The sequence below is a fragment of the Narcine bancroftii genome, chromosome 14 (assembly GCF_036971445.1).
Source record: "Narcine bancroftii isolate sNarBan1 chromosome 14, sNarBan1.hap1, whole genome shotgun sequence".
Taxonomy (NCBI): domain Eukaryota; kingdom Metazoa; phylum Chordata; class Chondrichthyes; order Torpediniformes; family Narcinidae; genus Narcine; species Narcine bancroftii.
Genome location: NC_091482.1, coordinates 58,409,313 through 58,423,365, shown reverse-complemented (window position 1 = coordinate 58,423,365; position 14,053 = coordinate 58,409,313). Strand labels below are relative to the sequence as shown.

General features: G+C 45.5%; 2 protein-coding genes across 20 annotated transcripts in view; one reads left to right on the top strand and one right to left on the bottom strand.

Annotated features, from left to right (window-relative positions):
- LOC138749186 (uncharacterized) overlaps positions 1–14,053 on the top strand; it is a 159,432-nt gene that overhangs the window by 29,044 nt on the left and 116,335 nt on the right. For 10 of the 18 annotated variants that reach the window (XR_011348470.1, XR_011348469.1, XM_069910233.1 and 7 more), the window contains one exon: positions 1,196–1,309. The exons of 5 other annotated variants lie outside the window; for them this stretch is intronic. The gene's annotated coding sequence lies outside the window, so the exon portion shown is untranslated. Of the gene's footprint in view, positions 1–25; positions 426–1,195; positions 1,310–10,523; positions 11,287–14,053 lie in introns of those variants that run through there. 3 more of the 18 variants (XM_069910239.1, XM_069910241.1, XM_069910245.1) reach the window with 3 other exon arrangements.
- Positions 1–14,053, bottom strand: part of gnb5b (guanine nucleotide binding protein (G protein), beta 5b) — a 57,011-nt gene that overhangs the window by 23,632 nt on the left and 19,326 nt on the right. For both annotated transcript variants that reach the window (XM_069910227.1, XM_069910228.1), the window contains exons 3-5: positions 12,268–12,309; positions 10,975–11,051; positions 8,527–8,659 (exon numbers count right to left, since the gene is read on the bottom strand). In XM_069910227.1, coding sequence (XP_069766328.1) covers positions 8,527–8,659; positions 10,975–11,051; positions 12,268–12,309 — 252 coding nt within the window. The remainder of the gene's footprint in view (positions 1–8,526; positions 8,660–10,974; positions 11,052–12,267; positions 12,310–14,053) is intronic.

Below are 14,053 nucleotides of genomic sequence, written 5' to 3'. Positions count from 1 at the left end.
TTTTATGATTCATTCACCTCCACAGTACTGCCTGAATAGTATGCAAAAGAAAGCCTTTTACATGTGACAATAGACAAATCAAATTGAGCTGTGATCCTGAAGGGAGCTCCAGTGGGCTATTTAATATAACGCTGGGCATTGAAAAGTGAAGCTGGGTGTTGCTGTTCCAGAGCAAGCCCATCGACCAAAGTTTGCGCAACGTTCCTCAGATTTCTTTATGACCTTATGAAGAAGGTTAAGGGTCTCACTACAGCGCTCCAGTTTCAAAGGTGAAGATGGCCTGACGTCAAGGAACCAGCCCAACAGTCGCACCGCAAATGATATCATTGACCCTCCCTTCAACAGGCAATTTATGACATCATTCATTTAATGACTGACAACAGGCAAACTTTAGCCAATTTTCTGACTCTTATTAATCCACCCAAAAATGATTGCCAGATAAATTACTGTAAATTAGCTGGATTTGATGCATTATTCACACATAGAAGAGGGCTTATATCAGTCCAATCTCTAGGCAAAAATCTTCATCTTTGAATTTTCTACCTTTATGAACCCATTTGTTTCATGCAACATAGCCCAATTCCAAGAACTCCAGATAAAATTCCTTAAATTTAAATGTTTTCTTAAATTTAGACATACAGCAAGGTAATAGACCATTTCGGCACACAAGCCCATACCGCCCAATTATACCCAATTAACCTCAATCCCCGATTCATTTCGAATGGTGGAAGAACACTAGAGCCCCTGGGGAAAACCCACAGACACGGGGAGAACACACAAACTCCTTAAAGAGAGCATGGGATTCGAACCCTGGTCCTGATCGCTGGCGCAGCAACAGCATTGCTCTAACCGCTATGCCAACCATGCCGATAATTAAAGGAACTAGCATAGCGTGGGTGTCCAAGGGAGGCATTTTCCTCTCTAGAGAATAGTCTACAAGCAGTTTCTCGTCAGTGACACCACCCCAAACAAGAATGATGCACTTGGAATATCCCCAGGGTTCCATAAAAATGCATCTGCTTCATGTTCGAGATGCTTTTTACCATTTCCTGTGCACATGTGCCATCTAGTGAGGCAATTTCATCCACCGCCTGCTCAAACTGTGCAACAGTTAAATCAAAGGAGGTGGTGTAACAATTTCACGCTGAGGAACTGCACTGCTGACCTGAGCTCATTTTATATCCATCCTCCACAGCCAGTAGACAGAAGAAACTCATTGGGTTGTACATGAATTTAAATCCAAGAAGATCTAGGCCCATCAGTACCATACAGTCCCCAACTGCCAGCGATCTCCAAGTGACTTTTCCTGGTAAGCAAGTTTCTTTATGATAAAGTACTTATCCATAGTGGATTCAGCTGAATGATCCTGCAAGAACTCCACGTCCCCTGAGGAACAAAAGCAACAGTTTCTGCCAGACTGTAGGGCTCCGCACAACAGGCACAAGAATCCTTATGAATTCTTAAGCAATTGGAATCAAATTCTAACCAATAGAAAATCTGCTTTATCCAAAATATTACCACATTATTGAGGTATAAGTTAATCTTTGGTTACATGCACTGAACATACAAAATTTGAGAAATGTATGTAACTTACAAAATTCAGAATGGTACTAAATTTCAGAACCGGAGTGGAATGCATACATGCTTCACAGTTCACAAGTACAGCAGAGGACACTTTTCTGTCCTGTCATTCCTTGATAAATGTTAACCAACTCTGATATTTTCTTCAGTTGGGCTTCCTATCCTTCCTGTTTTAAAATAAAAACATTTGAAATGAGCAGAAATATACAGAATACTGTATATACTCATGTAAAAGTCAATACCGTCAGTCGGTCGTAGCTATCCTTCAAGGTCGAGAATGATGGACTCCATTCCATTTTCCAGAGAGTGAAGACGTTTGTGCATGTATTTGTTTAACATGTACTTAACAAGAAGCACATGATACATCACAAATCAACCAACTAATTCCAATGGCATGGAAACCACAACGAATGAAGCTGATGGGTTTGTTAGAGCCTTCGTCTGCCTTCACAGCCGTTGAGTTTGAAGTAACTTCGTCCACCTGTTCCACCGTTGAGATCTTGGTGGGATTGTTCTTTGTCAGGGACCTCACCTTTGACCTTACCACCATGGATCAAGATACACGAACCCTAATCATTTCCCTGGAGCACTGTTCCAGACGGCATTGCTCTCGGGATCTCAGGACCACACAAGCTTCTCCAATACATGACAATCCATGGAGAAGAGTAGATATCATGTAAAGGTCAACCCTCCCCCCTATTTTTGGCCCAGCTGCCTGCCCACCGGAGCTCCCGACACCTCGACCGCAGACTCTCACCTAGGCTCCAGCCACCCACCCATAGGAGCTCCTGATGCCCCAACCGCAAACTCTCTCCTAGGCCCCGACCACCCACACATCCAAGCTCCCGACACCCTGAACGCAGACCTACCACCCACCAGAGCTCCTGACGCCCCAACCGGGGAGTTCACCCTGGCCCCAGCCGCCTTCCCATCAGAGCTCCCAACATTCCATTCATGAACTCTCACCTAGGCCCATGCCGCCCGCCCACCTCAAACGCAGACCTACCACCTGGTCCCAGCTGGCCGCCTGCCTACCCCAACACCCTGAACGCGGATTTAACACCCGGTCCTGGCCATCTGAGCTCTCGATGCTCCAAACCACACAGGTACTTAACTGTGGTCAAAAGTAGTATCTGTCTAATAGTCAACCCCAGAAATTTTACCCTAAAAATTGGTCCACAAAATTCAACTATTACATATGGTACTTGTTAAAGATCAAGTTACATGAAACCTAACCACTTCCCTGGAGTTTCTCTGAGACCACTACATTTGATTTTCATTTACTAGAGACAGCATCACGGGCAACCTCTATTGTAGAAAATCACAAATGTATTTATCTCTTTTCTACAGTCATCAGTGAAGACAACCTGCTTATGCAGGCTTAGGATTATAGATCCACAATAATCATAATTATTTTTTTGACAAAATATGGCACATAATTTTAGATTAAAGTATTTAACATTTCAACATCTTGCAGCGAATTGGGCAGATAATAACTCACCAAGAATGATTTTCTAAAACCCTCAACAGTGATGAAATCAACCTCTCCCTGTGCCACACTGATTCACATCAGGAGGTCTTCGGATACACCTAACAATTTTACCGGCTGCCTTGGCAACTGACTTCATAGCCATCAATTTATAACTGTAAGAACAGGCACAGTTATGAATGTGTCACGAGGAAGGCTGTGTGGATTCAAAAGGAGGAGCAAAAGCAAATTGCAGAAAAATAATTAAATCCTCCTGGAAGGAGACCTGGGTCTGAATATTTTATAATCCTCAGGGTGCATCGGGATCTGGTGATATCCGCGCACCAGGTCAACCTTGGAGAAGACCCTCGCATTGTGCCAGTTGGCCGTAAAGTCCTGGATGTGAGGGATGGGGTAACGGTCAGGAACGGTTGCCTCGTTGAGCCGTTGATAGTCTCCGCAGGGACGCCAGCCACCGGAGACTTTCGGGACCAGGTGGAGCAGCGAGGCCCACGGGCTGTCGGACCGCTGAATGATCCCCAGCTCCAACAGGTGCGAAAACTCCTCCTTTGCTACCTGGAGCTTGTCAGACAGGAGCCAGCATGCCTTGGCATGAACCGGCGGGCCCTGGGTGGGGATGTGGTGGAACACCCCATGGTGTGGCGAGGCAGCTGAGAACTGTGGCTTGAGGAGTGTTGGGAACTCGTCCAGGATCCGCTGGAACTCGTCTCTGGGCGTGCTGATCGTGGCCATCTGTAGTTGCTCTGAGTGGGAGGTGTTGAGGTGAACAGCCTGGAAGGTACGGGCATCCACCAGGCGCCTACCTCGAATGTCCACCAGAAGCCCGTGTGCAAGGAGGAAGTCTGCACCCAGGATGGCAGTCAGGACAAGACGGTGAACCTCCACACAAAATTCCGTTGGCCGATCTGGAAGTGCACTGTCTTGTCTCCATATGTCCGGATTGCCGTTGCGTTGACCGCACGGAGGGGAGGTCCACAAGGTCGGTTCCTGGATTCGATGGCCATGGCTGATCTGGGCTCCAGTGTCAATGAGGAATCGCCAGCCACTGAGTGAGTCCCGCAGGTAGAGAAGGCTGTGTCCTTGGCTAGCCGGCGCAGCCATTAACAGTGGTCGCCTGGTTGTTTCCCTGGAACGAGCAGGGCTGACGACACTTCCAAGCCTTGGCTCCCCAGCACTGGTGGTAGAAGCAGAGGCCTGAAGCGGATGTTGTGGCCTTGGTTATGCTCTTGGGGGCCCCTGCAGGGGCTGGGTACTCCACCGCAGCACTAGGGGCGGGCTTGGGGTGGTCGTGCCCATGCCTCGTGACCTGCTGGACCACTGAGCCTTCCGAGAATCATGCGAGCCAAAGCTCTTGGGCCTTCTGGGTGACCTTCCTCGGGTCGGTGAAGCTCTCCTGTACCAGCAGCGGGCGGATGTCCCCGGGTATACGTTCAAGGAAGATGTGCTTGAATAGTGGGCAGTTGGTGTGCTCACCCATGAGCGCGAGCATCTCGTCCATCAGTTCCATCGGGGAGCTGTTTCCCAGGGCGTCGAGGTGCAGCACCCGAGCGGCACGCTGGTGTCTGGATAGTCCGAGGGACCCTGTAAGCACTCGCTTGATGGTCTCGTGTTTGTCCTCGGCGGGTGGGTGCTGAACAAGGTGCAGCACGTGTCTGGTGGTGGCCTGGTCCAGGGCAGTGACCACATGGTAGAATTTGGTCGTGTTGGACGGAATCTGGCAGAGGTGAAACTGGGCCTCCGCGTGGCCGAATCAGGTCTCCGGCTCCTGAACCCAGAATTCAGGCAGTTTTACGGCCATAGCGTTGATCCCAGGCTCGCTCATGATGGGTTCAAAGACATTTGAACAGGTCAGGGTCACCAATTGTAGCGGCGGCTACATTGCTCCTGCAATAACACCCGCAACCAGACGGGTTGAGCTCAGTGAGCAGACTCGCTTATTGCAGGCTGCTGGGCTGCACTTATACTCCCAGCCCGGACCTGGCTGAGAACCGTGCTGGAGGGTGTTGACGTCCACCTGGGCGTCACGTGGTCCCCCACTGTGAGTTTCTGAGCCCCACGCTGGAAGGAAGGGAAACCCCCGATGGCGCCATTTTGGCCAGCTGCCCCGCCGCGTGGCTTACAAGCGGGGCCGGTTCACCTGCCTTGTGGTGAGCCGCCACAGTACCCCTTTTAAGTAAAAGTGGGAACTAATACTTTGAGGAAAGTAACTTGATATGAGTAATTAAGTTGTAAGATTTATTAAAAGGTCATTCACATAACTAGAATTTTTCCCTATACAATTCCCCACTGATTAGTCTCGTCACAGTTACCTTCATTTTTATAGGCTAAATGACCACGATCTGGGCTTTAGCGACAATGGAGTGCTTTGTGTGGTAATGGATGGGGAAATTAGTATCTGTAATTGTGGCTAAACTGATACAACTTGCTGAAATGTCCATGACAAAGTGACCAGAATTTCATCACCCATTATTCATACTAAACTTGCTAAAAACTCAATCCTGGTCCAATCCTCTCCAGATTGAGCCTGCTCAAATCCTTCTGGACCAACATATCCCTGCCCGCTTTTCACAAGCTTATCTCTGTATCCAATCAAAATCCATAACTCAGCCAGTGTCTTCCCCTTGCTCCACAATGGCAAGAGTGAATCGATCGAGGTCCTGATGTACGCCAGGTGCACCAAGCTTATTCCTTCAGGTAGAACCCTGTGCTTCGTGCTGGTAAAATATCCTGATTAAACGATCTCGCACAAAAGTGACCTGTGACTCCCGCAGCCCCACTTCATACATATAGCATGGTAACAGGCCATTTTGGCCCAAAAGCCCAAGCCTCCCATTTACACCCGATTGACCTACATCCCCAGTACATTTTTGAATGGCGGGAGGAAACTGGAGCCCCTAGGGAAAACTCAGGTAGACACGGGGAGAAGGTACAAACCCCTTACAGACAGCATGGGATTTGAACCCTAGCCCCGACTGCTGACGATACAAAGGCGTTGCACTAACCTCTAAGTCAACCTGATACTACATATGAAATCCACAAAGGTGTGTAGGTGCTTGAGAAGTTCCAATTTCAGGAAACCAGAAGTAAGTTCCAGAGCACACTGGCATAACTCAAATGAAAGACGCCTTTCTCATGTTTTCTCTCATAGTTTGAAAATTTAAGCTTCAGAGATTATTGAGCCGGGGTGTAATCCGAGATATGGAGGAAGTTCTGGCCAAGGTCAGGCCCTTATCCTTCACGTACTTTTAAATTTAGACAAACAGCGCAGTAACAGGCCCTTCCAGCCCACTCAATTGGCTTTCAAACCCCATATATTTATTTAAAGGGTGGGAGCAAAGCGGAACACCCGGAGGAAACCCATGCAGAGACTGGGAGGACAGACAGTGGCAGATTTGAATCTGGGTCGCTGGCGCTGTAACAGTGTGGTAACCACTACAATAATCATGCCTCCTCTTAGCAAAAAGGAAATTAAAGACAGCCTTTCTCGGGGGGGGGGGGGGGGGGACCACTTTTGATACGATACAGAACTTTCAAGGACAAATAAACTGCTTACTAAGTGAAAGATAAGACTGACAAATGACAAGATGGTTTGGATGCACAAAAACTGAAGTTGCCGGAACTGAAGGCTTTTATTTACAAGAGATGGACAACATCCCTGTGTTGGTCACTTATGCTAATCCAGACTCAAACTGGGGGCAGGCTTGTGTTATGACAGCCTTTATGGGGAAGAAAGGGGAGGAGTCACAAGCCAGCCAGTGAGAGGAAAGGTCAAGTAATTTACACATAATGAATATGGACAATACTGGTTTCACCACAGGTTTAATTGATTTAAAAAAAAGGCTTCAAGGGATCAGTCTTGACTTTGGGTTCTGCTTGTGTAGAGTTTGCTCGACAGAGAGCAGGACCTTCAGAATGGGATGAGCTGATTACATGGTGACTGCCAATCTGCCTTGGACTCCTTCCTCTCTAAACCAGTGACCAAAGCCAATCCAATGACATTTAGTTAAAACACCAAGCCAGGGAAGCAGGATGCAACAGAGAGTACAGAGATGGGTTGGAAAACACATCAAGGATGGACCTTGGTAAGTCCTGCAAGCGATTCTCTGAAATGCTACAATGAGTCTCAACCTTGAAGGCTACTTCATTACAAACCATGGAAGTCGAGCCTGATTTTCATGAGTGAAACACATATTTAAAACAGGAACTCCAAAGAACCTTCTCACCCGTGTTCATGACCAACATATGCAAAGAAATTATGAAAAGTACAATAAATGTGAGATACAGACCAGTTCAGTATAATTTTATTCACCAGTTATATCTGACATCTCAAAAGATAAACAAATTGAATCAGGTTTAGTTGGATTTATGTGAACAAGAAGTTGGTACTTTTCTGCATTCTACTTGGCGATGTCCTAAAGTTAGGCCTTTTTGGTTGAAAAGAGATTATTTATTTAGAACAAATAACCAGGATTAAATTCCCACAGGATCCATCGTCATTTCTATTAGGAGATGTTAAAGGAATTTAAATTAAATTAAAACTGAATATTTATCAGATTCAATTTGTGCAAATTGCATTAGCTGTAGCTAGAATGTGCGTATCTTGGAAGTCAGAGATAAATTTGGGAAAGATGGCATGCTGAGGTTTGGCGCTGTATACCACTTGAGAAAATAACGTATAATTGACTAAATATAAATTTTCAAAAATATGGAGCCCATATTTACAAATGGTGGGTTTAAATATTTAATTGAAATTTTGATATTTTATTTCTTCTATATATACAATATTATGAAATATTATGGTCATAAAACTCCTGATGAAGAGTTTTGGTCCCTTTCTGTATTTCTTTCTTTTTTTCGGTAGGGGGATAGTATGTGGGGGTGGGTGGGGGAAGGGTCTGGGTAGATCTATATTTCTATTTTCTTTTTTTTAAATATCACCTGTATTGGGATTTGAATTATATATTTGTAAAATAAATGAATTTATTGTGGCTTTAAATCTATAAATAAAATATTTTTAAAAAAAGAACTACCACCCTGAGAACAGGTGGAAAGGGTCTCCTAAGGGCAGGGATATCCAAATACTTGGATGCTCTGATCATGTTGGATTATACATCAGCAAAAAGGAAATGATGGAATTTGGAATCTCAACGGCACTACATTTTTTCTTGACCTTCACCTTTATTTCCCGATGTCTTTTTTTCCCCAACGCTGGAAGTGGGAGTTCTGTGGGCTTCATAACGAATGGGGAAAAGCAAGGATACTTAGCAGGTGATCAGGATTTGGGGGCGGGGCGGGGGGAAGGGAAGAAAAGTACATGGTTCTGATCAACAAACTTCAGTTGTTTCTCCACCTGCTGAGTGTTCCCAGCTTTTTTTCTGTTTCTATTTTGGAATTCCGGTCTTTGCAGAATTTTGCTTCTGGAAAACGTATTATTTTCATTAAAAGTCGTGCCTTACCTGCATGTCAGAATTAGTGAAGCTGCAGGCGGACAGATAGTTTGTGTGCATCGCAACAGACTTTTTCTTGGCGGCCATGGTTTCGTTTTTATCGAAGGTCAGTGGGTACACAGAGCATTTGTTGTCCAAGCCACTAGGACAGTCAATCATTGAGAATTACAACTTAGAAAAGGTTAGACATTTAGATATACATACAGCACAGTAACAGGCCTACAAGCCCGTGCCGCCCAAATACACCCAAAATGACCTACACACCCAGTATGTTTTTGAATGGTGGGAGCAAACCATTCTGCCAGGTTCTTTGGAAGCACAGAAATGACAGCACTGAGAACACTCAGCCCATCAGACCAGTGCTAGCTCTTCAAGTGGAGCTCTCTGCTTCAAGGCCTATTCTCCTGCCTTTGAAGCAATTGAGAAAGAAACCTTGCACTCATTGTTGCTGATCATAGATTCAATTCACTGCATTCCAGTTAGCACAAGACAGCATTAGAACCTTCCCACTATCTTTAATTTTGAAACGAATAATTCACTGGGTGCCTGCTTCATACTTTCCCCAGGCACGGACATAGCACCACATAAATGTAGCCAGGGTGTTTATCAAGGAAGAAGAATGTGTGGCATTGGAAGTACTAATTACAGAAAAAAGCAGTGCACATTAAGGAGAAATGATATTTAGAAAAGGATCTATTCCCAGGCCTGGGACAATCAGTGATTGCATTGTGATGGGTTTGTTTCCACAGCAAACTGATGTGCATCAGTCTGGATAAGTGTGAGGTGATGTATTTTGGAAGGTCAAACCAGAAGGCTGAGTACAGGGTTCATAGTCAGACCTTGCGGTCAAATCCATTCATCTCTCAAGCTGGATAGTTGAGGCCAATGGGATGCTGGACTTCATTAGTCAGGGGATTGAGTTCAAGAGGGCAAGAGGTCATGTTGAAACTGTACAAATCTCTGGTGAGACCACACTTGTGTTCAGTTCAAGTCATCTCATGAGAGGAAGGATGTGGAAATTATGGAGAGGGTGCAGAGGAGATTTACCAGGATGTTGGCTGGATTGGAAAATAAGAGGCAAGGTGAGCAGAGCTTGGACTTGTCTCTTTGGAGTGAAGAATGATGGGAGGTTCTCAGAGGCATAAATAAGGCGGGCAGCCAATGCCTCTTTATCCAGGGTGGGAATAGCAAACACCATGGGACATCTGAACAAACTGAAGGGAGGAAATGTTATGGGAGACATCAGTCATGGGAGCCTGGAATGCCTTGCCAGAGGTGGTGGTGGAGGATGGAACATAGGGGGATTTAAGAGGCTCTTAGACAGGCACATGGACTATGAGGTAGGAAGGATTTAGTATTTTCATGGTAGGAATATATAGGTCGGCACAATATGTTCTATGTTTTATATAACAGCACTACAATTTTCCAATTAGCTGCTTGTTCATACAAGTGTATCTTGGGGTATTGGGCAAAGAAGTAAATACAAGCAAACTACATTTACATCTGGATCAGGAAAGCAACTAAAGATGAGATTTCTCTCAGTTAACCAGAGGGCAATACCAGGTGGAAAGAAGATTTTCCCACTTGGGTGGGCATAGTGGTTAGAGCAGTGCTATTACAGGGCCCGCAACCCGAGTCTGAATCCAGCGCTGTCTGTAAAGAGTTTGCACGTTCTTCCCATGTCTGTGCGGACTTCCTCCGGGTGCTCCAGTTTCCTCCCACCCTTCAAAACGTACAGGGCTTGTAGGTTAATGAGTGTAATTGGGTGGCAGGGGCTTGTGGGCTGGAAGGGTCTGTTACCGTGCTGTATGTCTAAATTTAAATAGGTCTGGGTGATTCATTTCTACCTGACTTTCTAGTTTGATAAACACTTTCCCTATTTTATTCTGCTGCTTCATTTACATGACAGAATTTTCTTGCGTACATTGGCAGCCTGGGCTTTTAAAAGAAGTAAGGAAGGAAATAGTACAGTTTTTAAATGACCTTTCCCTAATCTTTGACTCCAGGTGTACTGCTTGGGTGACAAGGAGCTCGCTAGTGAGGAGGAGCTGTTGAAATTAAAGAGAACGGGATGGTGGGATATCACTTGCACGACAGGGAAAGGTCACAGGAAGACCTTGCTTCTAAACTTCTGGTGGAAATCTTACAAGATCCCAAGATACAGGAGCAGAAGTATGGTTCAGCGAGTCTGCTCCACCATTCCATCATGAGCTGATCCATCCTCCCACTCAGCCCCAGTCCCCAGCCTTCTCCCCGTGACCCTTGATGCCCTGACTATTCAAATACCTGTCAATCTGTGCCTTAAATACGCTCAACAACCCCATTTCCACAGCTTCCTGTACAAGATCGAGGAGCAGAAGGCGGCCTGTTGGCCCTTATCACTGTCTGCTCCCTGCAAAAGGAAATGGAAGTTAGAGGTGACAAATAACGATTCATGACCAATGCCACCATACTCACCCACATGCAATGGCACATCCTGATGGAGCGTAGGCACAAGCCATCACCCAGGTACAGGGCATGGTCACTGCGTGTTCCTGTAAATGCACACATAGCGATTAACCAACACAATCTAGTGTTGAAGAAATTAGCTTCAATCCTGCAGAGCAGAAGTATTCTTGGTGTGGTTGAACACAGGAAAAAAAAATTGCTTCGCATGAAACTAGAACTTAGACTGAGGTGTATTCATGGCAATCGAGGAGAGCTGGTTAATGAGGTATTGTATGGATTCAGTGCAACAACAGAGAGATTATTCTGCAACTTCTGAGCCTGCTCTCCAGCGTCACTGTGAATCAACGTGGTGGGTCTGTGCCTGTAGGGCTGACGCCAGATGTACATCCACGTCTCAACTCAAACAATTCCTTGGATCGGGATTTGTCTGATTCACTTCTTAATACTCACTTAGATAGGCTAACTGCTACTGCAGCTCGTTACTTGTCAATGTATGCTTCTTTTCAAATTAACACAAATTCATCTGCATCTGCAAAGAGGCACTGTGCCTTGTTCATACAAGTGTATCTTGGGGTATTGGGCAAAGAAGTAAATACAAACAAACTACATTTACATCTGGATCAGGAAAGCAACTAAAGGTGAGATTTCTCTCAGTTAACCAGAGGGCAATACCAGGCGGAAAGAAGATTTGCCCACTTGGGTGGGGATAGTGGTTAGAGCAGTGCTATTACAGGGCCCGCAACCCAAGTCTGAATCCAGCACAGACATGGGAAGAACGTGCAAACTCCTTACAGACAGCGCTGGATTCAGACTCGGGTTGCGGGCCCTGTAATAGCACTGCTCTAACCACTATGCTCACCCAAGTGGGCAAATCTTCTTTCCGCCTGGTATTGCCCTCTGGTTAACTGAGAGAAATCTCACCTTTAGTTGCTTTCCTGATCCAGATGTAAATGTAGTTTGTTTGTATTTACTTCTTTGCCCAATACCCCAAGATACACTTGTATGAACAAGGCACAGTGCCTCTTTGCAGATGCTTTGAAGTGGGGGGGGGGGGGGAGAGGGAGAGGGAGAATGTTGGTAAATGGTGCATGTATTTCATGCACATGTGGGCAAGCATACCCGCCTTTTTCTGTCGGCCAGTGTTGCCTGGCTACCATTCTAGTGACAATTAGGTAATGGAACAGTGGATCTCCGCCACTTCATTACTCTGCCAAAACTGGACCATTATTGGAAACTGCTTAATCCACTAGAGTAACATAATGACCACATTGATTTTTTTTGTAATGCCGTGCGCTTGCTTACCTTGTTGGTGGTGAAAGCATCCCACACGATAACTTTTCCATCCTGGAAACAGAAGACATATCGATCAGCACATTTGTCAGCTATGTACGAGGCCGCTCAATGGTTAGAAGATCACACAAGGCAGACTCAACCCTTCCGCTCTGTATCGGTGTCACCTGGTGTTTAGGCCTCAGATTTATTGTCAGAGTACATATATGACATTCACATACAGCCCTGAGATCTCTTTTCCTGTGGGCACGGCAGAATTACCCCACATTTTGATAATGCAAAAATTAAACTGTACACAAGGTAAACATGTAAACAAATAAAAGAACTGTAAACAGATAACAAATGTAAACAAACTGACTGTGCAATACAAAGAAAATCAATCATTAAAATCCAGAAGAGTCCTTAAATGAGTCTCTGATCGACTTTGTCGTTGAGGATACTGATAGTTCTTGAATAAATGGAAAGGTTCAAAGGAGGTAGCCAGCATGACTCCGGGAATGAAAGGGTTATCATATGGGAAGTGTCTGACAGCTCTTGACCTTTATCCATTTGAATTTAGGAGAATGAGGGGAGATCATATTGGAACATTTTGAATGTTGAAGGGCATGGAAAGAGTCTATGTAGAAAGGTTGGTTCCCATGGTGGGAGAGTCTAGGACAAGAGGGTACAGCTTCATGATTGAAGGGCGTACACTTAGAACAGAAATGTATAGGAATTTGTTCAGCCAGAGGGTAGTAAATCTGTGAAATTTGTTGCCACACGTGATTGGGAGGCCAGGTCACTGGGTGTTCTTAAGACTGTTACCCCTTTTATGCAGCACTTGAAATTTGCTCCTTTCAAGTGCTGCGTGAACACATCGAAGGTGGATTCGGTGGGGGGGTGGTCCTAAATTTACCCAGCTTTAATCCGCCAAGGTAAGTAGAGTCACAGGTGGAGAGTAATGGTACAGGACCAGTCTAAAGCGGGCAACCCGTGTTGCCAGGTCAAAACGGGAAGGGAACATGACGTCGTGATGTTGGGTCCAGGAAAGGTTCATAGTTATAGGTGCACAACGTGCAAGGCAGGGGACTCTACTAGGCGCATAGTGTGCGAATGTCAGAAATACAATGGCAGACTTCATCACTGCAGAAAAGTCACATAAAATTAAACAGACTTTTTCATGGCACTACACTTGGTTTAAAAGGATAAATTCACCTTCAAACTAATATCTGTATGGCAAAGTGAACATTAGTGTGCTCAGTAATCATCTGACTATTTGACTTGAACTTACATTGACATTCCACGTATATGTGTACATGCATGTATTTGCATACGCACATGTTCGAATGTACCTGAGCATGTACTCCATGCATGTATGTGTGATGATGGTCCAGACTTCTGAGACATAGATTACCTACTGCACTTCAAACCCCCAAAGAAATGCTACCAACACAAAGACCTCTATATTCAAGTACAAGAAAACCAACCACAGCATCACAATCCCCAGCACCGTGGCTCCAAATGCTCGGCCAACACCGTAGGGCAGGCTGCATTATTCACACAGCCATCTCCAGAGCCTCTGCTCAGGGTGCCTTCAACGGAGAAGATAGATTATCTGCTGGTCAAAGGATATGATGTAAACTACAGCATCTGGCCAATGTGAGGCAATCCTCAGCAGGAAGAGGTGTGCAGATGAAGGCAACAGAGACTGCTGTAAATTTAAATTCTAAATTTAGACGAATGGTAGCAGGCCCTTTCGGCCCACAAGCCCATGCGCCCAATCGCACCCAATTAACCTACAACCCCGGTGCGGTGTATT